Source organism: Bactrocera oleae, chromosome 6, assembly GCF_042242935.1.
Source record: "Bactrocera oleae isolate idBacOlea1 chromosome 6, idBacOlea1, whole genome shotgun sequence".
Taxonomy (NCBI): domain Eukaryota; kingdom Metazoa; phylum Arthropoda; class Insecta; order Diptera; family Tephritidae; genus Bactrocera; species Bactrocera oleae.
Window position 1 is genome coordinate 67,672,449 of NC_091540.1, and position 26,061 is coordinate 67,698,509.

At 33.3% G+C, this 26,061-nt stretch overlaps 1 protein-coding gene across 6 annotated transcripts; it reads right to left on the reverse strand.

The window, feature by feature from the left end:
- Positions 1-239: 239 nt before the first annotated feature.
- On the reverse strand, positions 240-25,985 carry Diap1 (Death-associated inhibitor of apoptosis 1). Of its 6 annotated transcripts, none has more exons than XM_014243610.3 (2): positions 25,475-25,985; positions 240-1,824 (listed from the first exon to the last, which is right to left on the reverse strand). In XM_014243610.3, exon 2 carries the CDS (start codon positions 1,737-1,739, stop codon positions 444-446), a length of 1,296 nt encoding a protein of 431 aa, XP_014099085.3. In that variant the 5' UTR covers positions 1,740-1,824; positions 25,475-25,985; the 3' UTR covers positions 240-443. The 6 variants fall into 6 exon arrangements, with proteins under 6 accessions (XP_014099085.3, XP_014099084.3, XP_014099087.3 ...); XM_014243609.3 differs by lacking the exon at positions 25,475-25,985 and adding an exon at positions 13,098-13,333; XM_014243612.3 differs by lacking the exon at positions 25,475-25,985 and adding an exon at positions 7,350-7,483.
- Between the last annotated feature and the right edge of the window lie 76 nt (positions 25,986-26,061).

Here is a 26,061-nt window from a genome sequence, read left to right on the forward strand (position 1 = left end):
AATATGTACGGGTAAGTACATACCTATTTACACGTAAATTTCATATACATACATACAAATGTATGTAAAGTAATTAATGGAATTATTTTATGCGCTTTACGCTCTGTAACAACAAGATCTTCAAATTCCAGAGAATAAATTCTCTATATATACATATGTTTATGTATGTATATATACTATACTTATGTATATGTATATAGTATTACCGCCAAGCCCCAAGCAAATAAACAACAGCGGTATTTTTTATGTGTTATGTTGATTTTTTATTTTATGCATATATTTAAGAATAAGTAATTAATTACATAAATATTTGTTTCTTTACCGGCCAGTCGCAGGAACACAGTTATTTTTTGCTGCAAGCCACAACTGGCCGATTTACCGCATATTATTATTATTTACAACGCGGGTGAGTCTACACATTAATAAATAGTTTATATAGATGATCAAGGAAAAAACACGCGCATCACATTTGTAAAGGGTTTCCGGCAGACCGGACACTTCGAGACCGAAGACGCGCACTTGGCGCAAGCCACCACATGGCCACAGGGTAAAAACGCCGTGTTATACTCATCGGCATAGCATATCTTGCATAGCTTCTCCTCGGCAATTGTTGCCGCCGCCGCTGTGGTCTTCACAGCAGCTGTCGCCGCCTCCTCAATCTTGGACGTCGTTGGCGTCAAAGTCGCTGTCGCCACCACTGGTTGTATGACGATGTTTTCTGTTGTTGGACAATATTGATCACTTTCCGCTGGCACTGCATCAGCACATTTACTGTTATTCGTTTTATATTTGGCCGCAACGCTGTCGATATAACTTTGTCCTTTCAGTAAATTCAAATATCGACATTTCGGTAACCACAGCGCATGCTGTTCCCATGGTTCATCGTCATCATCCCAATCCTTGAGACCACAGCCACAGCTAAAACATTTAACGCGATCACCTGTGCCGGTGTAGAAGAAGCCGGCATCAGCTAATTCTTTTGGACGTTGCTTCATGTTGCGTGGCCATTCGGCAAACGAACGTAAGCGTGCCGCTTCGATAGCATACTCAGGATACTCGGGTCGATACAATTGCGCTTCATTGCCACATCTACTGTTGCTACTGCTGTTGCTATTCACATTCGCATGATGATTGGACAAATTGTCGGCCGCTATACTATCGTATTGGTATGCTGCTGTTGTCAGCGCAGCCTGTGGTGCTGGTGCAATATCTGCAGACACATCGTTTGCCTCGAATTCGTGTCCTTCATTGCCGCATACATCATAACTAACGGGCGGTAGCACACGACTCAATGTATCATTGCTAATTGGCACGTTGTTAGTGGTGCGCCGTCTCAGCAATGGGCAATTCGGTGAGAAGCGTAAATGTTCATTGATCGGTTGATCATCACGTTCCCAACGTCCGATCTCGACTTCACAAAAATAACATTTGACTTTATCATCTTCGCCCGTATAGACTAGGCCAATTTGTGCTAACTCCCTCTTATTCAACCATTCGAGTGGCCAATTTTCGAATGAATTCAGGCGTTCGTCTTCGCGCTGATATTTCTCATCCATATTAAATTGTTCACACTTCCATTGGGGTAGGTACACTTCATTCGTTTTGTTATCCGTTACGTCGTAGCTGTTTCTACCCGCTGTCCAACCACCACACTCAAAAATTAGGCGCCTTGCTAATTCGGCGGCCGTAGTATTAGTTGTATTGTAACTTGACGGTTTCTCGGCAATTATTTCAGACATCTTGCTGCTGTTGTCCTTTACTTCCTTTACGATAAATTTGTTGGTTTAATAATAATAATATGCTGCGATTATTGCGATTGTAAGTCTGCAAGTAGAATAAAAGTAAACGATTTTGTTAGTCAATATATAGAACACAAATAAAAGGTGTTTGCAAAATCAGTATGAATAGATAAGAAGTTGTTGCTCCCATTTTGTAACTCATTGTTGACAAGTGTCTACGCTTGCTGACAGAGTTCACGTATATATTTTTTAGAGAGGTTTCTAGTTGCAATTAAAAGCTTTTGCAAAAATTTTTATAATTATTATTATTGACACAACTCAGAAAGTGTCACTCCCCGAGCTTTTATTATTTTAATTTTCTCTTTCTCTCTCTCTCTTTTCTTCTATTACGTATTGTATTGACAACTTGCACAATTTGGTATCTTTGAGCAAAATAAGATTAGATAAATGCTGGCGCCACTATTTCGAAAAAAAAACATACATTTATTGCAATTAAAAACAATTGTGCGATGAGTAACGAAATAGTTTTGTGTTGTTATGCCAAATAACGCTGGCATTCAGGTATGTAATTTGTTTATATTAATATATTATACTTCAAGTAAAATTTGCACTTATTGTTTTTGAGTTTTTGATTTTTTGTTACTACCTTTAATTTGTTTATTAAATTTTATATTTTATTTTTATATTTTATTATTTATGCTTTATTTTATTTTTATATTTTATTATTTATGCTTTATTTTATTTTTATATTTTATTTTTTATATCTTTTATATTTTAGTTTTTATATAATTTTTATTTTTTATATATAATTTTTTTTTTTATATATATATAGTTTTTATTTTTTATATATAATTTTTATTTTTATATATAATTTTTATTTTTTATATATAATTTTTAATATTTGTTACATTTTAGTTTTTCACAACTTTTTTTCATTTTTTCCCCTTTTCCATGTAACTAACTTAGCTTTAATTTTTTTATACACCTACTATTTGCATTTAACGTTTGCTGTATTTACCCGCTTACTCTCATATACACTACATTTTATAAACTAATAAAAAAACGTTGTGTAAACGTCAAAGGTTCTCAGTCAACTATTGTTGCGAATGTTTTTCAATTCCGACTGAGTAGAATTGTGTGACTTTTATAGAGAATTACGTATACATATAAGATATACCCTGTTATTAAATCAGCCAAATAAATACTTTCGTATTTCATATTTCAAGTACTTAAGTTATCAATAGACAAGCTTTTATTAGTTATTGCATTTTTTTAGAACTGAAAACATACTACAATTTATGTAAGAAAAGTTCAAAGACTTGATATCTGCATAATTTTTTGTTATATTTCGTACTTCCTTAGAATTAAATCTAGATTATTATTACATTTATATTGCTCGAAGAAATTCGTAAAAAAAAACTCACTTCCGTTTTAACTGGAAATTTTTATGATGCATGCGTACATATGTAACTGTAATCTTATCGAAAACATACTCTAGTTAACAATTTCAAAATAAATTTAATGAATATTTTTTGCACTAAATGCCTTTTAACCCATACCTTCGATGAAAACTTTTTCGTATGTATACGCTAACAGCTTTACGAAGCAATCATTCAGCCATAGACGTTTTTTACACGAAGACAGTTAATAGCAACGGCGCCATTTTTATGCCCATATCCCACTTTTTCACAGTTCAAATAAGAGTTTGTGAGGAAAGTACACTATATTTGTATATACTTGTATGTATGTATATTGTACGTAGTGTATCACAAAAGCAAAGCACGACCGATGTGTCCTGACGATGTCTGTCTGATGACTGAATCCTGGAAGCGATGAGCACAAAGCGCTAGCTGTCAAGGAACACTGACAAACGAGCGAGTAAAAATGCTGCGCAGGACATACTACAACAGCGTAAGGACATTAATTAAGGGTGGAAATACATAACATGTGTGAGTGTACACCTTTAACGCCAGCTAACCAGCTGCACGACAGGATATGCTCTCAGCAGCTGCAATGCACTTATTCAAACAAGGACGATGATGATGATGGCAGAAGTTTCAAGAAATTTCGTTAAGCTTCTCCATTTATGGGCGCTACGCTACAAGCGAGTGAGTATACTACGTCAACGAGACGACGGCCGTATGCTTTACAGAGCCGATTCAATGTGATACGAGTACTATATAACACTCGGTTTTGGAGTACGCATACAACATTGTGCTCGTTTAGCGTAGATGCGAGCAAAATACTCATAAACGAGCAACGACCGTAAAAGCCAAAGTCAGCCAAGTCGTTAACCGACGAAAATGCATTTTCGCAATTCGTCGCCCTCGTCTAGGTGTTGCTCTAACGCTGGAAGGAAAGTGATATAAAAATGTGTATGTGTATTCTTGGCAAATCATAAATCACAAGTTGGGTGGCTTCCGAACACACACGCACACACACACATGCATACGTACACAACGTTGTAAGCAGTGTCTAGCTGCGCAGGACATTTCCAGTGCAGTAATGGCGGCCAAAAAACGAAGTGGACCAACACCAACAAGGACGACGACCGAACAGCGTGGGTTGGCATGCAGCAGGCGAAGTGAATGCCATTCGCAAAAGCATATAGATCGCATCTCTAAACAACCATCATGTCATGTAGGGTTTTGTAGTATTGTAGACATAATAATCAATGAACCCTGCGATGAACGACCTCGGCTCGCGCGTCAGGGCTCCGACCGAACGAAGTTTATCGTCTACGAAAGCATATGACCCGGCGTAGATGAATGTACGATTAAGTTCGGGGAAAAAGTTGCATGACAGTTAGGTGCAATTTTGCAATAAGCTCTCTTTCTTTAAGCGGAGTGGTTGTAAGGGTGTAGGAGAAATTATATTTTTTGCAAACACACAAGCTAATGACTGCACTTGGCTCTCGCCAAATACTCCTCGTATCGCGTGTTGATAGCTTTGGAAAATGCGTTTTTTTTAGTTTCATTTACAAGCTAGTAAGTGTGGCGCAAAAAATTGTAATGGCGTCGATGTGAAATGTGGCAACGCAGTAGACAAATAGATAATACATACTTATCGGGGCGCAGGTGTCTAGAAATATTGACAAAAAACATACATATTTGATTTGCAAGAACGATATTTTTATCTTTGAAGCGATTACAAATGTGAATTTTTAATTATCATATACATATGTATATAAAATAACGGTTGCAAAACATAATATAAGCTCGAAAGCTTTCAAAGCAATTAGTTATATTTTTGAAGAACGCATTTTGTTTTCCAGTAGATAAAAATAATGTTGTATGCGTAAATTTTCGAAACTGCTCGAAGTTAATTAAAACCTGACAAATACCTTCGAGTCAAGGACTTTTAAACTGTAATTTTTTACCAACTACAAATCACATATATCCCGATTTATCAATAAAGTTCTCAAAACTACTACTTATACAACGCTCTATATTCTCCTAATTTAATCAAGTAATCAAGTTCCCAGAAACTGAACTTGTTGGTGCCTCCAGCAAACTTTTATATTGTAATTTGGAAATATTCGCCGACAAAGTCAAATAATTTGGAAAATACTATAGAAAACATTATTTAAAAAAAAAATATACCACTCCCCTTCTTGATAGCCAGCGGACGAGAAAAAACTACCGTAAAAAGACCTGGCAAGAAGCATAATGTCTTGTGGAGCTGGTGATTTATAAGTGAATTGGATTGGGTTTCATCTATATATGTATGTATGTACATAGATATCTAATAGCATTGCATTTGTAACTACGAGAAATTGCTGTAAGCGAGCGAAAAGCAACAGCAACTACGAAACCAAAGCCAAACCAGTCAGTCGCTGAGCAATATTATTATTAACCAAGCGAACCGAACCAACTTGGGGGCAATTGCAGCAGACTGTGAGAAAGTTTCAATGGAATGTGGTCAAACAGCAATTTGAGTGCAACATATAAAAAACAAAAAAAACCAGCAAGCAACAGCAAAACAATTGAAGTGGCAGCAGAAAAATGAAAAAAAAAAGTTTTAAAAGCAAAACAACAACAGACTACTCGTTAAAGCTGCCACTAGAGACAAACAAACGACGAATACAATGCTGGTCTGGTCTCGCTTCAATCTCTACAAACGCTTCGGCGAGTTGACTGGAATTACATACACGAAAGAAAGAGGTGGCAACATTATATGCCGGAGTAATGCAGGAACCATCAATGGAAATATGAAAAAATCTCGCCGACAGACAAACTTTTGCTGCTGTTATTGTTTGTGTGATGGTAGCATGCACAAATGCCAACAACAATCACCACCCAACAATGGTATAGGAGGAATATTTTTTTCAACCGCCACTTTGGAATGAATATAGAGTACAAAAGCATATGTATGAAGAAATGATAATTTAACTCATCATGGCACACGGCAATAAAGCAATGCATTGGTCTCCCTGTTGGACTTGCAGGTCGAAGGCGAGCAAAAATGCACAAGTAAGCCGATGCAACGAGTAGTAATCGAATGCACGAGGAGTGTTGCGAAAAATGTTACCAGGCGTAAAGTCAAGTCTTTATAACTAGTAATAGTAATAGACTTATATATTTCAAACTAAGTGGGATGAATTGGAAATTTGAAAACAACAATTTATAATATTTTATATTAATCAATTGAAGAGTTATTACTGTATGGCTGTTAAAATAGGATTCGCTAGTTTTGAGTACAGAAGAAAATAACCATAATGATTGGAAACAAGTTCCAGCAACCAGTTCGCGGAAAGGATAGAGGTAGAGAAAATAAGTTTAATTTTTTCGGTAAAGTTGGATATTGTAGCGATAAGTCCCATAATGATTACTGTGTGGTTCAAAAATAAGAATAAGGAATCGAATATGGTCTGGCCCGTTGTTGGCTAAATAAAATATAGACATTAAATGACCCTTATAATTTTGCTAGTGTTTGAAAAACACTGTTTTTCAAATTTTTTGGTGTTTAATTCAAAAGCTTACATATGCGAAAAGATTGTTCAATCCAACCATGTACGACTTATAAAAATGACAATAATGATTAAAGCGTCAATATATTGCTGGGATTACTAAATATTTAACGTTGTTAATGTTTTAGCATTGTTGTAAACAGTTTTTACACACAAATACGTGTTATTTTATATTTTTTCTCGTGCATATGTGTTCCTGCTTTTCAGTTTCAACAGCAGCTAAACTATGAAAACCCGATATAAAAAAACAGCTGCTCTGTAAATCACAAATCAAGCTTTCACAACAACAGCAAGCGATTGTTTTGTAATTGTATTTACTGTTTAAATGAAAAATATATTTGATTTAAGAAAACTTGCCGTTATTACGAATAAGTAACCACAAAATTCATAATAAATTTAATAATAATTTCATATAAATTAAAGGAAATTTTATTTTTTACAAGGTGCAAAACAAGTTTAAAAACGAAAATCACCATGGAAAAAGTAGTGAATTTACTTAAGCCGCCCCACATAGCGACAACGCTTTGAAAAATAGCTCTATGACACATGTGACCACACTACAACTTATACATATGTGTATTTAAATATTAAAAGGAAATGAAATATATAAATTTAAATTCCTAAAGAATTTTTGCACTTACATTTAATACTAACAGCTGCTGCAATCCAAATAAATTAAGTTCAATTATTAATTAAGCAAGTATTCACTCTGCTGCACATAATCGCACGAGTGCAGACGAACAGTTCATACGAAAGTTTTCGTTTTTCTTCAAACTTTCAAAAAAAAAGAAATGTTTTTTTTTTTCAGTTAATAACCACACTCTCAATAATATAATATTAACAAAAACAATATTTAACACAAATTATCACTAAATTTTATAAACAATTTTCAATTGCTTTGTAAGTTTTTAAAACTTTTAGTTAAAAATTTTCCACCACGTTTTGCTATTTTTCTTCTCTGACGTAGTCGTACGTGCGTGTTGGCACCAACAGACTTAATGCACTAGTGATGCAGTCACGGGAGACAAAACTACATTCAACCATGGACGTTCGTGGAAACCGCATTGAAAAGACCAAAAATAAAATATCTACATTAGAGTAGTAGAGTTGTAGCCAAGTATGCGAAGTAATAGGGGTGATAGTGCTACCAGATGAGAGTGAGTGGAAATACAACTGAAGTAGAGACAAATGTGTAGTGCTACGGTGAGTAGGCTGAAGGGTTTTCCATACTGTTTTTTTTTTATGTTAAACAAGAGAATAATCTAGCGATATATTTATATTATTTTACAATAATTATGAATTCTCAGTATTCTGTAAGTTTCTTTTTATCTTTTAAAAAATCTTTCTTGTGTATTAGGTACTGAGCCGAAATGCTGAGATTTTCAAACTCCTAATTATAATGGTTTAACTTTACAGAGTTGAGAAACTATATAACCAGAAGGCGCGTTACAGGCAGTTCCGTAGAAACAGAACCGGGGCCCAGGATGTGGGCCACTGATTCATCAATTGATGTTGAAAGAAATCTGCAAAAAATTATTGCAAAGCACCGGGCTGTGTTGAAAACTCCGGGCTTGGGGGGAATTGTCCCCGATCTACCCTCTCTCTCATTGACTGGTTACAGACCTCAAAACGAATAAACCAGACAGTCTTGCTATGTCTATATCAGTTCTGAAATGACCAATTTCATGTTTGACGGCAAGCTATACGAAAAGATCAATTATCTCTAAGAGTTACTAAACTTTTTATGTTCCTTTAAAAATATATCTGGCAACGTCATATGGCCCGCCGCTTGGTCAACCCAACATAAATGCAATAAAATACATTGGAATGCAGCTAAACCACTTTTTCAAAGTTTTTTTTATTGTTTGGTTTAGTTATGTTCAAGTTACCTGGCGACTTGTGAGAGAATTGCAGATGTATGTATGTATGTATGCACATATGTAAATAAGTTACTGTTGTTGTATGTCGACACGCAAGCGCAGACCAACAACAAAGTTAGATTCTTATTAGAAAATCAACACTGGATACAAAGAATGGAGCAAGCCAACGCACTGGGCGGCCTCTGAATGCCAGCGAGTCAGTCAAAGAACCGGAGAATGCTCATAGCAGTGTAGAAGGCGCAAAGCATAGCAACACAGTACAAAGTGGCTATGTAAGAGTCAGTCAGTAATTCAACCTTAGCAAGCGGCCACCAGGTAATACTCGCTGCTTCAACATACCGAAGAAGTATAACGCTACATAATGCAGCAACATAAAACAACATACACTCACATACATACTTACATGTTGTTTGTCTATAAAAATGTGTAGATATGTCTGTCTGTTAGAGTTGGAGTTCAGTTCGGTGGGAATAATTCAATTCTTGGTTGTCTTATTTCTGGTTTCAAGTTTGCTTCATTCTGAGATTGGAATGTGGTACTACCAGATATCGTCGCACAAACACACACACACACATGCACTGCATAGGCTCCATTTACATGATCAAGAGCTACAACAATAACAAGAATAACAAGCAACAACAACAATCGTGACTCTAGTGGGAAAAAAGAATATTTTCATACTTTGCTTTTACAGTTGGGAACCCAAGAACCACTCCGAGAATGCATTCAACAATCACTTAATACAAAAAAAAAAAACACATACAAGTGTATATGTGTACTGAAAGAAAGCTGAAGGAAGTATCTGAAGAACAGCATTAAGGCGAATGCAATGTAAAGAAAAAATCGAGAAAAAAATAAATAAAACATTCTTGAGTCGTCCTTCCAAGAAATGCAATCACGCAGCGATCACCAACGACGTTGTCGCCAACAACAAAAGCAAACGCAGCAATGCTCCTAAACACACACAGAGCATAAAGAAAGCAACAACAAAAGATAAGAAGAATGCACTCAATATGCAGGCGCAGGCGCAGACCCAAATGTGTTCGAGCAGCGGCGAATGAAGCAACAATCACCAAAAATGCTTTAACAAGCTGCGCTTTCAATTTGAATGTAGATATTGTAGCATACGGCGCAGGCGCAGTAGCGTAGCATAAATGCATAAGGCCATAGAATGTTGTAAGCCGAAGATCGTGAGCCATCGATCAGTTTTCCATAGCATTACCCTGCAGGGTTCCCCGCTTTGCGGTAAAGATCAATGAAATACAAAAAAAAAATACAAAAAATGTGCCATAACAGTTTGACTTGAAGCAACGAAATTCCTAAATTGGATGGATGCTGCTACAGAGTTGACCAACCACGACAAACGATCGTTCGTTCGTTCATTAATATTGAACTTCTAATTTAATTTTTTTTAATGATCTATCGAAAATGCATGCAGGCAAGCAGAAGGAGTAAATGGAGGAGGCTACTACCGTTGTATAGCTATTACAGATTCAAATGTACCAAGTCCAGCCTGTGAACAGACGTATGTATGTATGTATGTACGTTTGATCGCCCTTCGATCGTTGATTGTTCAGGGCGTTTTATTATATGGGAAAAACTCTAACAACTGAGATTCTACGAACAATAGCAGCATGAAAATGAGAAATTATACTCGTTTGAGTTTTGAGTGTGATGAAAGAGAAAGACCGCCGTCGCCAACGCCACCATTGTACCCGAAAAGTTAAATAAAAATATACAGATTATACTGGACTAGCAAAATTTTCAATGCTGGTCTACATTCATATCGACCCATTGGTCCGTTTTTATAGTGGGTGTTCGTATGTAAATACATGTGAAAGTATGTAAATGGAAAATGGTATTTGAAGGAATTTTTCACTCCAATTATTACTGGGAGTTTTCAGAATTTCCAACACATACATACGTTCATCTAAATCTGCTTTATAAAATCACATTTATCAAGCAAGAAAGAGAACTGATTTCTATGTTCTCACGACAAAGACAGTCGGGTCTGCGTAACTGGAACATACCGAGATTTTTATACGGCAACGGACTGTGAACTAAACTCCTTCAAGTTTTTTTCAAAAATGTTTGTTGCCGCTACAACAACAATAACTATTATTTTTCAACGAGCTATTGGTAACAAAAAACCCAGAGAGATCTCAATATCCGTTTTCGTCCCAAATTAAATTGAAAATGATACTAAAAATCTAATCCCTCTATAACTTGGTTTACCGATAACTATTAGACCTAACGAAACAACGTCTTTTCCACATTATGTCAGAAAAAACACATCATGAGAACCATGAAAACTAAAAATTACCGCCGTCAGAAATGCATATTTTTAAATATAAGTACTCATTAAACAGCCCTGTAATGAAAATGCACTACAACAACACATATGCGGTTGCTTGTAGTACTACACGCTTATTATCGCCAAACAGGCATTTGGTATTCATGAGAAACAATTTCATACCTTGCTGGTATTGTTGAGGTTAGAGTGTGGTAAAATGTGTATTTAAATGATAAGAATCGAGATCGTTTTTCTTTTGTATTTATGGAGGTATGTATGTATGTATATTCCATAGGTATGCACAGACTTCATAAGAATTGTCTTTGTGTCATTGATTTGGTTTAACGATAACAAAGAACAGGTCAAATAACAATAAGCGCCAATATAAAACCAGTTTCCTGCTGAAATCTAATTTAGTTATGTGAAAGAAATGAGCATATTATGACCACCAACGTTGGTTAATGCCTGCAAAAGTGTGGGTGTGTGGCAAGTACAGAAATGTCGATGTGAATATTCTTTTCAGACAATTACATGTTACAATGGAAGCAATATATATTTTTGTCCATATGATTTCGAAAAAGAATTTGAAAATCACCGCTTCGGACAGATTTTGCTTATAAAAATAAAAATGTTGTGTATAACTTTGAGATGTTTCTAAGTTGTAGGTTTTCGCCAAAGAAAATTTTGCGAGTCCACAACAGAAGAATAACTTGCAATGTAGATTATTTGTATGCTAGTTGCAGCGCTTCATAGTAGATTTGTATAATGCTGCACTTTCTATTGGCAGTCTATTGGTACACTAAGTTTTCCAATTTCCTTCTATTAAAAAAATTACTTTTCAATAATTGTTTTAACAACAAACTTTTTTTTTTACAATCCTGATGTGATGAGGCAATAAAAAACTATTATTCGTGCCTAAATCCGGAAATAGTTTGTGGGTTACTTCAACTAATTTCCTTCTTGTGTTACCTACTCATCCAATTAACAAAAACCCAAAAATGTGAACAAACGGAAATGAATGAGTAGTGAAAACACTACTACATATATATTGTATATATAAATCTAAAAATAATTACGGAAACTAAGTTTTTTTTTTTTAATTTCTATGAGCTTCCGACGGGTATAAATCCCGTTGCTATGTATTAAGAAATATGAGCAAATGGACATATTAATTAAGGCCCTGTAGGAAATTTTAAACTAACAACTTGTTTATCGTATTGTTTGAACGAATTTTAGTACTATTAAGACTTTTATGTTTTAATATGAAATCGAAGGCGTAGATTTTATTGTGAGTTGTTCTTTACAGAAATAGTTTATAATTGTATTTTTGTTATTTACTTGTTCGTCATTCCTAAAAACTAATTATTATATAATATTTATAAATTTATACAAAATATTTACGTAAAAATTATATTACAATTGCTTTTCTCTAACTAAAATGATGCAACTGAAAAAGTAAATTTCGCCCAATCGAACTAAACTTATATATAATTATATATTATCAACAGCAATTGTTCTCAAACTCCCATTAACTTTTAAATTAAAGTAATTCTGTGTTATTTTGTTCTCAAATTCGTATTAAATTTTAATTTTAACAAATTTTGTAAAAATTACTTATCGTAAATTTACGGTATGCACAAAAATTTGATTTTCAAAAATTGCAAAAATCGCTCAATCGAACTAAACTTGAAAATATATATACATATATATCAACAGTAATTGTTCTCAAATACCTAATTTTAATAAATTTTGTAAAAAAAAAAAAACAATTACTTATCGTAAATTTACGGTATGCACTAAAATTTTATTTTCAAAAATTGCAACCCTGCAACACTGCAGACGCCATTACTCGCTCATGTATGTATGTTTATCAATGAAAATACGTTTGTTTATTCTCTGCCAACTCACATCATATCGTTTACGCTCGTATATACAAACATACACATGTATCTCAATGCACACACAAATGTTTGTACGTATCTCTTTGAAAATTCCACTGAGGTCAGCCATATGTACGAACTACTTATATGCACATATTTCTTGTTGAACTAATTACATGGACAGAGTCCAAATACATATTTACATAAAGATAATTACACTATTCGTTAATAAATTTTACTAGTGCACTTTTTTTCACAAATTCCAAATACGCAGTATTTTTAATATACATATAAATGTGCCAATCAATTTAACAAATAAATTTGGTTGGTGCTCACCTTGATAATTTTTCTCTTTTTTCGATAAACTCAAGTCTTTGTGATACAAATATTGTATATTTATTTACTTCACGAAGTTACACAAACGGGTTCAAACAAACATCGAAAACATATAACTTTAAATTTTTTTGTTTTATTTGCTTTTTTTTATTTATTAACAATTTGGAATAAACCAGTAAATTTAATTGGATTACGGATAATTACTTTGCGCTTTAAAATAAAATTTTACATTGTCAAACAACGAGTGATCACCGAATGCCCAACGACAAGTTACGAACTGTCTCCACTCTCACTGTCGGATACGTTCACTTGAAGAATGGCGTTGCCACCAATGCCAAATCATAACACTATCAAATGATTGGAATACAAAAATTATGCTACAAATAGCTTTATGCAAAATGAAGGGCTTTTTATAAAGATAATAGAAAATTAGATTTAACATAAAAGACAAAAACAAATACTGCTCATAGTATTTATCAATATTATTATATAAATATGAAAGAAAATATTTTTGCGGCATGGCAATGTCATAGACTGCGCTTTATGGCGGATTCACATAGAACTATTTCTTCGCTCTGGTCAGTTTGTTTTGATAGAAAAGTTGGATGTATGCTTTTGTACGGGTACGTTCACATCGAAGCAAACAGGCGAAACATATGTTGGGTAACTCTCACATTTTTATGCCTTGCCAAAAAACAGTCGCCATTTTTATTACAGAGAAATACGGCAAGTGCTTCTCCGCTATTTTGCTCAAGTAAAAATTGGCAAGCAAAGCGAGGAAAGTTATATGTGAATGGGCTATTAGACTGCCCAAATTAAAATAAATATTTAACAGTGTTGCCGTGCCAGGTATTTTTTCTTTCAAATATTTGTGATAAAAACTTCCAAAATTGGATTAAATGAGAATACTAAGCTGTATTTATTGCTTGTATTGTACAAAACTTGTATACTCTAGCTGAAACAATACAAATTATTGTTCGTATGTACATAAGTATATAGTACATACATAGGGTAACCTCCCACCTTTTGAAGTCTTCTGATATCAATTCGCAAACACAAGCACAATGTCACAAAAAACTGAGTACGATAGGACGCAGCTTAATCATTTTATATGCGGCGGCCAATTTACCAACAACCTAATACAGTTCTTATATGAGAGGAGTGGTTAAGATTAGATTAACATCACAAGAACATGTTTTGCGTTTAGAACTCTATCAGTGCTTATCCGACACGTCAACACATCTAAGAAGCATGCTCAAGATTTTGACAAAATCGACAGCAAGTGCCTCGTTCAATGTCAGTAAAGGTGAAATGCATCAATTAAGAGAAGGTGGACCTACTCCTTGATGCCCAATATCAAAGAGAGGATTATGCGCGAACTTGGCGAGATATTGAAACGGCAGATCACCTCGTGGTAAAATGTGTCACGTTTCCGAAGCAAAAGGCGAATACTCTCTGAGAAACTAGGGACAACTCTACCAATATGTTCCACTGATGTTGTGAGTCATATGCTATACTCCCAAACTGCCTGGAATACAGTATGCGGCTTAGTAACATACATACATATATTATGCAAAAGACCCCCTAATAGGAAGTTGCTGAAAGACCGAGAGCGCTGTCCCGAGATACAGCAAGACAAAATTTAGACGTTCACATAATTGAATAAAAATAAACGAACATTATCGTATATAATACCTGTTTTGCAAAGGAAAGCCTAACGGTAGTTTCGAAGGTAAACACAGGTCTCAGAGCGAGGCTTAAAAACGAGAGCTTAAACACGCTGTACACTTTATTTTGTATAGTGATTTGGCCATACTTGATGGTACGGGCCGTCAATATCTTTGAAAGATTTAAGCCCAACTTTGGCCCTTTCATAAAAAAACGTGCTTCGGTCACGTGCACCTGATTCTGGTTTGGTTACCTACCGCTGTGATAGTTCTCGAGAATATACATAGATGCATATGTATGTGCATACATATTCCATTTAATTGGAAAAACATATGCCGGTTTAATCAGTCACCAGCAACAACAACAACTGAATCAGTAGATTAACCCAAAAGCAGCTGCAGCAGATGTTTCAGTTTTCAATTGATTCAATTGAATTTTAAAATCATATGGTATTGCTTGGTATAGTTCTGCTTAAATTTTACCAGTAAATATGAATCGGTAACTATACCCTGAACACGGTATATGTATTAAGTTCGTCACGATTTGGCGCATGTGTTCTTTCTCCAAAGCCGATATTGGACCACTATAGCATCTACATACATACATACAGTGGATCACAGCTTATTTGATACAGCAGTCGATATAAATTTCGAATCCCAATATTTTTTAAACTGAAAGGAATATTGAAAAAATTTAAACGCTATATTTTAGAGTAAAGAATTTCATATATATAATGTACTTCATTTATTTAAAAAATATTTTATTTTCAACTATATGTACATAAAATTAAAATTACTGCTAAATTTCAGGTCACAGCTTATTTGATACAGATATTTTTCCATCACGAGGCGCCAGCTTGTCGCACCGCATAACTGTATTTTATTTTGCCATGCATATTGGCGTCGTTTATGATTAGTTTTAAATATTTTTTAGTGTGTTATAATAAACCATGGAGACAGCAAGTGCGTTTATATAAAAATGGGTCGTCGTACAACAATTGAGCAGCGTGAACTGGTCATAAACAAATTTAAAAACGGTAAATCGGTTCGACAAATTGGTGAAATTGTGAACCTTAGTGCCTCCACTGTACAGCACATCATTGAGCGATATTTACATGAAAATCGAGTGGAAAGTAAAGGCAGAAGTGCGCCAAACAAAATTTTTAGTGCTTCCGAAGAGCGCTATATTGTTCGAAAAATCAAGGTAAACCCCAAACTATCAGCTCCAAAATTGGTTGTGGATGTTCATCAGGAATTAGGAAAATCATGTAGTGCTGAAACTATCCGCCGCGTACTCCGCGAACATGATTTTAATGGTCGAGTTGCTCGTAAGAAACCATTTATTAGTAAAAAAAACCAAATATGTCGACTAAAGTTCGCTCAGGAACATGTTTGTAAGACCCATGATTTTTGGAACACGGTTATATTTTCAGACGAGTCGAAATTCAATATTTTTGGGTCCGACGGCATGTCTTACGTTTGGCGAAAAAAGAATAGAGAGCTAAATAAGGAGAACCTAAGAGCTACAGTGAAACATGGCGGTGGAAGTGTGATGGTTTGGGGTTGTATGTCCTCAGCCGGTGTAGGAAATTTGGAGTTTATTGAAGGGACAATGGACAAAAATATGTACCTTAATATCCTGAGAAGTAATTTGCTGCAAAGTGCCGAGAATCTTGGTATAAAAGAAAAATTCCGCTTTTATCAAGATAACGACCCAAAACACAAAGCAGCAGTCGTTCAATCCTGGCTCATATGGAACTGTCCCCATTTGATGACACCCCCGGCACAGTCACCTGATATGAATGTTATTGAAAATTTGTGGGCTTTATTAGACAAAAACATTCGAAGCCACAAAATTTCGAACAAAGAGGAATTGAAAAGGGCGCTACTAGAGGAATGGCAGAAAATTACCCTAGAAACCACACAAAAGTTGGTCCATTCAATGCCAACCAGGATCCAGGCTCTTGTTAAGGCGAAAGGCTTTCACACAAAATATTAAGAATTTAAGATTGAAAGTGATTTGTTTTTGTTATTTTAGAAAGAATTGAACTGTATCAAATAAGCTGTGACCTGAAATTTAGCAGTAATTTTAATTTTATATACATATATTTGAAAATAAAATATTTTTTAAATAAATGAAGGACATTATATATATGAAATTCTTTACTCTAAAATATAGCGTTTAAATTTTTTCAAAATTCCTTTCAGTTTAGAAAATATTGGGATTCGAAATTTATATCGACTGCTGTATCAAATAAGCTGTGATCCACTGTATGTATGTAAGTATGTAGCTGAAGCACAAACTGACTGATCAAAGTGAAGTTCTTGTAAGAAAAACTCTTTTATAGAGGTCTTCACGAAATTTGACACAGATTATTGTCCAAGGCAATTCTGCAATCTCCGAGTTCAGATCGGATCACTGTAGCATGTAGTAGTCATACAAAGTGATCGCTCAAAATCAAGTTAAAAATCTTCTTATAACCGTTAATGCTACAAGAAATGCACCGATGTAATAGTTTCGGTGCAGTCGAATTTAACGTTTTTATTCTTTTTCCTTAAAAAGACTAGCTTTGAAATCCGTTTGAAGTTATGTTGAGAACTAAACATTTTAAAACTGATAATAAATTTTACAAATTTTATCATTGCTCTAATACTAAATTTGAAAGCTTATCATTAGTGGCTCAAAACTCGATTAGAAAATATCAAGGGGCACACATAAAATAGAAGAAGTTCGAGCTGTGACCTAGGAAATAATTTTCAAGCAAAACTAAACTGCAAGCCAAATATAATTTTATTTTTCTCATTTCAATTATTCGCTGTTTTCTATTATACTTACATCTATCTCGTAAATATATAACCTGTATGGCTTTCATTTCGAAATTCCAACACGTCTCAGTGCATTCGATTTAATAGTATATAAATAAGTTATTACAGCTTTGTATCGATATTGCTGCTGAGTCACATCCTAGATCGGATTTCTTTAGAAAAAGAAGTGAATAAACGTATGCTGTCATCAATATCAATTCAGACGAATGGGCTTTACGTTGACGCTTTTTATGAAAATTATAACAGAAAAGATTACTAAATTCTGAAATTTCAGGTTATTTAGAAAGAGTTCTCTGTTTGTGTATCTTATAAGTATGTATAAGAAAAGTGTGCGCGGTTAAAAAAAACATTAAAAAATTTCTAGAGATTTGAACAGATCGATTATTGTACGAAATTCAATAATAAAAGCTTTTTTACACAAAAAAGAACGGATAACATTAATTATGAATTAGTTAAAAATAAATTTGATATTCATATTAAAAATATTTTTCAGAGCCCTTCCACCATTCCATATTTTAATCAGGCACGAATCTGTTGCTATATGCATGTCAAATCTCTTTTCCAACTTATTTAAAACAAATGTTAAAGTTTGAAAGAAAAAGAATTCAAAGAAAAAGTTCATTAAACTGCAAGTACTTGCACATTAAAATTAACGTATTTAAGTATGTACTCATATGTAGATGTGTATGTACGTATGAGTATATTTGCAATATGTTATCCAGTGAAGATCTAATGCAAGTTGCAAGAATGTGTACGCCTTGCAAAATGCGGCATGTAGAACGAAGTGAAATGTCTGGCGTCTAGACGGAAGATCTGGGCAGTCAGCCAAAGTATATTTATAGTAATGCAATCATTGAGAAAATCGTAAACTTCAAATGACTTCAAAAGTACTATTTTAAAATGCAAAAGACATAATTGAATGCAAACCTCCGCATAGTGTCTTCTATGAGTTGTCCATAAACATTTAAGCCGAGAGACACATTTAGCAAACGCTTAAATAAAATAAAATAAGTTCGACTATTCAAAATGTCTGCATACGAGTACTTGGATGTTATCGATGAAAATCGGAACCGATGTAAGTTATCCTTATAAATCGGTTTTTGCCTTGTTAGGAATGTATTTTATAGTTGTTAATTGCATTTTAGATTATTGTAGATATTTTTCTACCGTAAAGCAATAGATTAGGAGTATGTATTTTGTTATTTACGCTTTTTACCGATAATTATATACCCGTATACTTTACTCATATATACCATATACTTTATAAGGTTTCCGACGTTTTTTTCTGCGTGTTACAAGCTAAGGGTTTAGGGTATAAAAGTATAATCAATCCTTTTTTAATTTGTATGCTGATAAGAGATAACTAGCTGCGAGGAATAAATTTATGGAAAATACATTAGTATTGGCTTTTGCACACGCACCACTAGGAGTAAAAGTCAGTATTTACTACGCTTTATTAAGAAATTACCTACCTACTTCTATGTTCATATGTATATGCGTTTTAAAATATATACATATACATATGTATGTATATTCTTTTATCGCGGAACGACGACAGAAATCGCGGAACGACTACAGAAACATTTTTAATTTTTACTATTTTTTAAAAGTTCAGAAAAGTTAAAAAATTACTGAAGAAATCGAAACAACTTTTTTCAGTTTATAAGCTTCCCATTATCTGTTTGAGAATCTTGAGAATCTGTTCTTTTGCTTATTCTCAAATTACTAGAAAATGGAAGTAGTAACAAGATGGACACGCCCTTTTTCCCCCTTCCTTACTCCCCTCACTAACTGTATAAATTGCAAGTACCGATGACATTTTTTTTCATATCTTTCGTATCGATATACTCACATACATATAGATACATATATTCATATTTAAGCTATCGATAAAATACAATATTTGACTGGCACATGGTTTTGCCTATTACTTTAGAGTTTCAAAATTGTTGCAGCTACTTTGAAACAAGTTATGTATTGTACATACATATGTATGTATATCTTTTTAATTGCAACTAGACGGCCTTGCAAGGCCTTTCAAACTAAGTGAATGACCAGTGCGGTTAAGTTGCTTGCATGGATTTGCCATAGCTATATGACTTTTCAAAATGCAATTCGCATGAGCTCATGCTTGCCATATGGTTGAAATATATTGCTCATACATCATGTATGTATGCGTGCATTTTTGTATTGTTAAACAATTATAGTATAACTGATCATGACATGAACGCGTGCCCAAGCAAGCCTCTTATACTCTCCTAAGCTTACTTGGTTTTAATGGACCTTCTCTCTCTCTCTCATCGGTCATTATTTATTTTTACTGACTATCGTATAAGTCATTCTTATCTGTCAAGGCTTACAAGCATTGTTGCTGGAGGACATTAGTCGATTAAATGATAACAAATACTTGTAATAGATTTATGGTTTTATGATTTGCACTAATTAATTAAAAACAATAAATATTCATATGTAGTAAGTGCACATATGTACATACATATTTTAACAGTTTTGTGCAAAACATATGTAACAGCTAATATTGAATATAAAAATTGTTGATTACTTATAAAATACTTACGGAGACTCTTAAAATGTACATACATACATATACATCTGTGTATAGCGTCTGTATATACGGGAAATAGTCCCTTAGTTTTTGAGATATCAAGCTAAAACTTTGCATACGTATTTTCCTCCCAAAGAAGCTGCTCATTTGTCTGAAACGGCGATATCTGACCACTATAGCATATAGCTGTCATACAAATTGACCTATCAAAATCAAGATCTTATATGGAAAGCTGTTTTATTTGAGAAAATATCTTTACGAAATTTGTAACATATTATTGTTGAAAGCAGCGCTACAATCTCCGAAGAAATTGCTCAGATTGGATCACTATAGCATATAGCTTTCTGTACAAACTGACCGATCAGGATCAAGATAGAGATCTTTTCATACGCCTTTATGCTATAAGAACTGCACCGGTGAAGGGTATCATAGTAACGGTGCAATCGAAATCAACGTTGTATCGACTTTTTTTTTCAAATATTATAGTAATAGTTTTAAGATTTTTTTAAATAAACACTTCATTTCACTAATTTTCCGTATCTAATGTAACATATATTTTGCACAACACTGTCGATAAACTTTATATAAAAATGCAACGCAATGCGTAAACTGCACCATATGTACAGGTTTTTAAAAAATTTAAAAAAAAATTTTGCGCTCGCGCCAAAAAAAAATTACTCTTGCATATGTATAAACAAGTTTATTAAAAAAAAACTATATTTTGTTATATATGTATATAAGTATGTATGTACATATGTACATTCGCAGTGGTGTTTTGTACGCATTGTTTCCATTGAATTCTTTCAAATTCTCCATATCCTTAGAGTGCGCTCATTGAAGTGTGCCCGCCAGCAGCTGCATGTCAGCACAGCTGATGTTCGATCCCGCAGGACTCTTTCAATTCGTTGAAAACATGAAGCATGCTACTATACATGGCAATAAAAGAAATGTAGCAGCTGCTGGCTGATGCCAATATGTTTTATTCTCACTTTTAAATTATTTGGTTTTTGTGTTTCAGTAATTTTTTCATATAATGGAGGCAAGCTGCCGTTGTTGTAGGCTGCACAACGATCTAGATGAGTACATACACACATGCTAATGTAGTTAAGAACAGCTGGAAATACAATTGATGGAGTTCGCTTTAAATTAAAGCAAGAAAAATATTAAAAAAAAGAAGGTATTAAGGTACAATTTTGTTGGGTTGTGCGACGCGCCGTTAATTAAAAGACGTATTGCCACTATGAACACTTACTCTTCTTAATGTGTACACTTCCTTACAATTTACGTTAAAAAATTGATGGGCACCAGACACAAATTCTTTTACCAACACTGGGCTTTTATTAATATCAAGTGCTTACATGTTTGTACCTACATACATATGTACATATGTAAGTTGTAATAATCCTCCGAATGTTTCTCGGAGTATTTTTTAAGAGAACCAAGTATATATTAAAAGTCTGAGTTAAATAGCTAATATCTTGGACGGGAAAAGTTGATTGATATTTTCGAGAATATGGTTTTTTTAATTTAAAAATTATTTGCAAATACGCCTATATCTCCGAAACTATTTGCCAGATCAATTTCAAAGTTTCATAGAATATTTTGAAATATCTAACCATTCGATATACTTGCAAAAAAATATGTTTTTTGAAATTCACAAGTGGATATAATCAATTAAGTAATATTACAGCTTTAACCAGATTAACGTAAATTTGAATAAATACATATGTACATAAATATATCCATATGCGTATTCTATTTGAAGCTTGAGCCGAGATGATCCTCAATCGAATTGATCAACAAATATATTTACTTAACTACCCACGTTTATGCAATACAAGAATGTACGTGGATTTTCTACTATCAAGTTAAAAAGCTTCACTCAAATAATTTTAATTTTAATAATAAATATAAAAAAATGTACAACCATAAGTACATACTTCATCGAGCGACCTCTGATGGAGAATATTACTTGATGAAGTTTTAGCTCAGACACAAACCACTTATGAAGTAGCGAGTGATCGAGGAAACGAGTCTTAAATAAATTAACGGTATTAGTTTAGCTTACAAGCCAATATAAATATTCACATAAATAAACAATTGAAATATAAATAAAAATTTTAATAAAATAGTTCATAAAGATTGATTTACATTTAGAGTTAATTTGAGAGAAGAAATAACCAAAAAAAAAAATCAATAATAAAAAAAATAAACAAAAAATAACAACAAAAGTTTAGCAGTTTCTAATGAGTGGTCCCAGAAAATTTGTAGAAATGCATTAGAAGCTCTTCTTCCATACAGCCTGCCGGTTAGAGACCACACCTTTGATCTATCTTGATTATTTGTATGCAGAACCTAATAATAAATATGGTATATGTGTATGTACATGTAAAGAATGTAGTAATTTTACTAAACTAAGTCCATTTATTTAGCAACTACTATACGCATTACAACAACAAATAGCATTGTTTGTAGAATTAAGTTTCAGTGCAATTTGAGTAGAAAAATGCTCAAACTACATGCACATTAAGTGCATATACTTATATGTACAGGTGTACTGAACAATTTAAGTCCTACACATACATAAATAAGGTAATGCAAGTACACTGCATTACAAAAATGGTGAGATCACGTTTTTCACCCACACTTCAAATTAGACAGTGGCATATCATCATGAAAAATATAAATATATATGCTTACATGCAAGAGCGCCGAATACACTGATAAAATTAATTCTATTAAAACTTTTTTTAATATTTTTTTTTGTTTTGTAAAAATCAATGTTCTTTTTTGCAAATTAATTCATATAATTAATATTAAAATTCTATATTATTTTAGTGCGAATTACAACCAATTTTTATGAATTGATTCAAGAACAAATTTTTTTTGTATTAGACTAGAGTTGATAATTGTGCAAACCCAAAAAAAAAATTATATAATAATAAAATAATACAACATTTTTACTTCAGAAACTTTTAGCTTAAATAATCTTGGTATATCCCAAACACACTGTAATTTTTTTGATTTGAATTATTTGCTTGTACACTTTATTTTGACTTGATATTAGAAAAATACTCAAAATCAAATTAAAATAACTGCGTTTTTTGAAAAAGTCGATGGGTTAATTCTTCATTGAAATCTCTACCTTCTTATGGTTAGAAAATTTTTACGAAAAAATGTTAAGTTTTCTCAGAAAATTCAAAAAAATAAAATACTCTACTAAAGGATTTTATCCTTTACTTATTATTTTCACTTTTAACAGTTACACTTCCTTATAATATAGTACATATATAAGATTTATCACATATTTTCAAAGCATTTGAGTGAAATATCTATTTTTTATATGTGTGTATATAATAATAGTTTAACTATGTAATAGAAGTACAAGGTGAAGCAGACTTCATAAGACTTCTGAGCTATATTAATTCACTTTTTGACTTGAATTTCCCTTCTTTTCTTTACTGTTACTATTCTCAGTAATTGCCTGTAACCAGCTCGTATTACCTGTGGTGCACTTGTTATTTGTTGCATTTAATATTCATTTTGACATTGACATGGTTATTAGCTGTCATATGCGATTTTCCGGGAGCGACTAATCTTTGTTAAACATTAGAACAAAACAAGCTTTATGGAAAAATAAATGGTAATAAAAAAACATGTGACTTTACAGTTAAATATAAGTACATATGTATGTATTTCCGATGAAATACATTTTAAATGGAAATAATATTTAAATTTCAGCTATTTTGTAATTCACGTGTAAGTATATATATACGTACAGATGTGTGTATTTATGTACATATGTATATATTTGTGTACATATAAAGTAGTTAATTTATTCCAGACTTTTCCATTTTGCGCAATTTCATCCAAATCATTTTGCTCTATATTTAGCACGTGAACACACAGTTTGGACTGATGAGTAACAAATAACTGAGAAAAGTTGAAAACTGCAATCAAATGCATTAAATATTTACCTAAGTACATATAATAAACAAGTGTATATACATACATATGTATATATAGTATAATATATTGCACTGTCAAAAAATTTCACAATCCAACGCAACTATTTGGAAAATATCTGTAATGATCATTATTTCTAATTCTCAAAACCAATTAGTAGACATTATGATCATGAAAACTGAGCCTACTACGCAAGTAACAATGTAATATTTATTAATTAATTAAGTTAAGTCTATTTGCTACTAGATTACCTAGTTTAGGGAAATTTGTAATAATCTGCAAGGTCATCTAACGAAAGGCTTAGATGGAGGGAGTTGATAATTAATAGTGTAATTTTTTGTGAGTCTGTAACGCACTGGAGTGCTATTATAAATTTACGATTTCTAGATGATTAAGAAATCTTCGATATTTTCCCGAACAAATTGCAACTTGTGATATTTAATATTATAAGAAAAATCGTTAAGCAATCCGTTAAGAATATTAAACTATGTACAAGTATATTCTCGAAATGTTTTGTCTAATTGTACAAGTTTTTCCAAAAACAAATTGTGTTCAAATAAATGCTCAAAACAATTATATGAAAAGAACCAGAAACCTTACACAACACACAACATTTCAACTTGTAGAGATTTTCCTTATTTTCCCACGCCCGCAAATGTATGCTAACCCACACTAGCAGTGCAGCGGACATTGTACTACATCATGTGAAAGAATCCTGCGAGTCGCTCTCACAGTCACACAAACACTTGTGCATATGGACATACAACCGTTCTTTCTTGTACTTGGCAGCAGGAGCATGGGAAAATGTAGAAAATGTGAATGAACTCACAAACGTGATTATCAGCGAGCGCACTCGTCACTTTAGCCGCAGGACACCCACACACACGAACACACATGCAAGCTAAATGCTGTCGACCGGGATAATGTGTAGGAAAGCAAGTAAAGAGTGAGAGCCAACGACGAGTAGTGACGAATGTCGCGAATGCACTCAATTGTTGCGCAGTGAGTATTTTCCATTAATGTCGGCACATTGTTATTGTTTTCGGTTATATAAATATTACTCGTACTATTACTAGTACTATGCAACTTGGGTGCGTACTCGAAACTTCCGCTTCGGTAACAACAAAAAGCGCCACACAAGCTATTTCCTCATGGCGAATGGCAAGCGAACTATATCCTTTGAGTGTAAAAAGACATGACTATAGGCATGTGTATAAATAGACAATAGACAAGGTTTGAACTGCCTTGTGAGGTAGTAATGTTTTATAAATACACACGTATGCATGTTATACAAGTATGTATGAGTATTTGTAAAAGGCACTCAAATAAGGTGTGAGGTAAAGGACATTACTCACCATTTTGAAATCTTATGATGGACCAACGAATAAAATTTTTGCGTAATCCTTATTGAATATTGCTTGCTGATGTTGACATTTGCAAAACACCAAGGTTTGTTTCGTCGTTTTTTCAAGGTTTCAGGTATAGGTTTTAAATTTTTAATAGTGATAAAATTCAAAGTATTATTTGCCTTAGAATTTTTACATACAAAAGCACTTCACAAAATTATCACAAAACACATTTAACTAGAAAAATGTTATCAGTATGTCGCTTATTTTGGTTTCCTCCGTTGTTATTTGCGCTTATTTGCAACTGACATTAACAAAAATTCGATTTCCACTGATAACACAAGCAGTACACTAAACGTTTGTTTGTATATGTGCACATAGGTAAGTACAAGTATGTTTATGTACGTTATGTACTAATTAATTAGAGCAATAACTGTTAATTGTTCATTGTTTTTATATAAAATGAAAATGTCACTTAACTTCACTGCCGCTACCTTTGCTATTTGTGACTTGCTGGCCTCACCATCAAATTGTGTCTATGCCGCTTTTAGTTGGTTTTGTAGTTTTTATTATTTTCTTATTTGAATGGGTTTGCG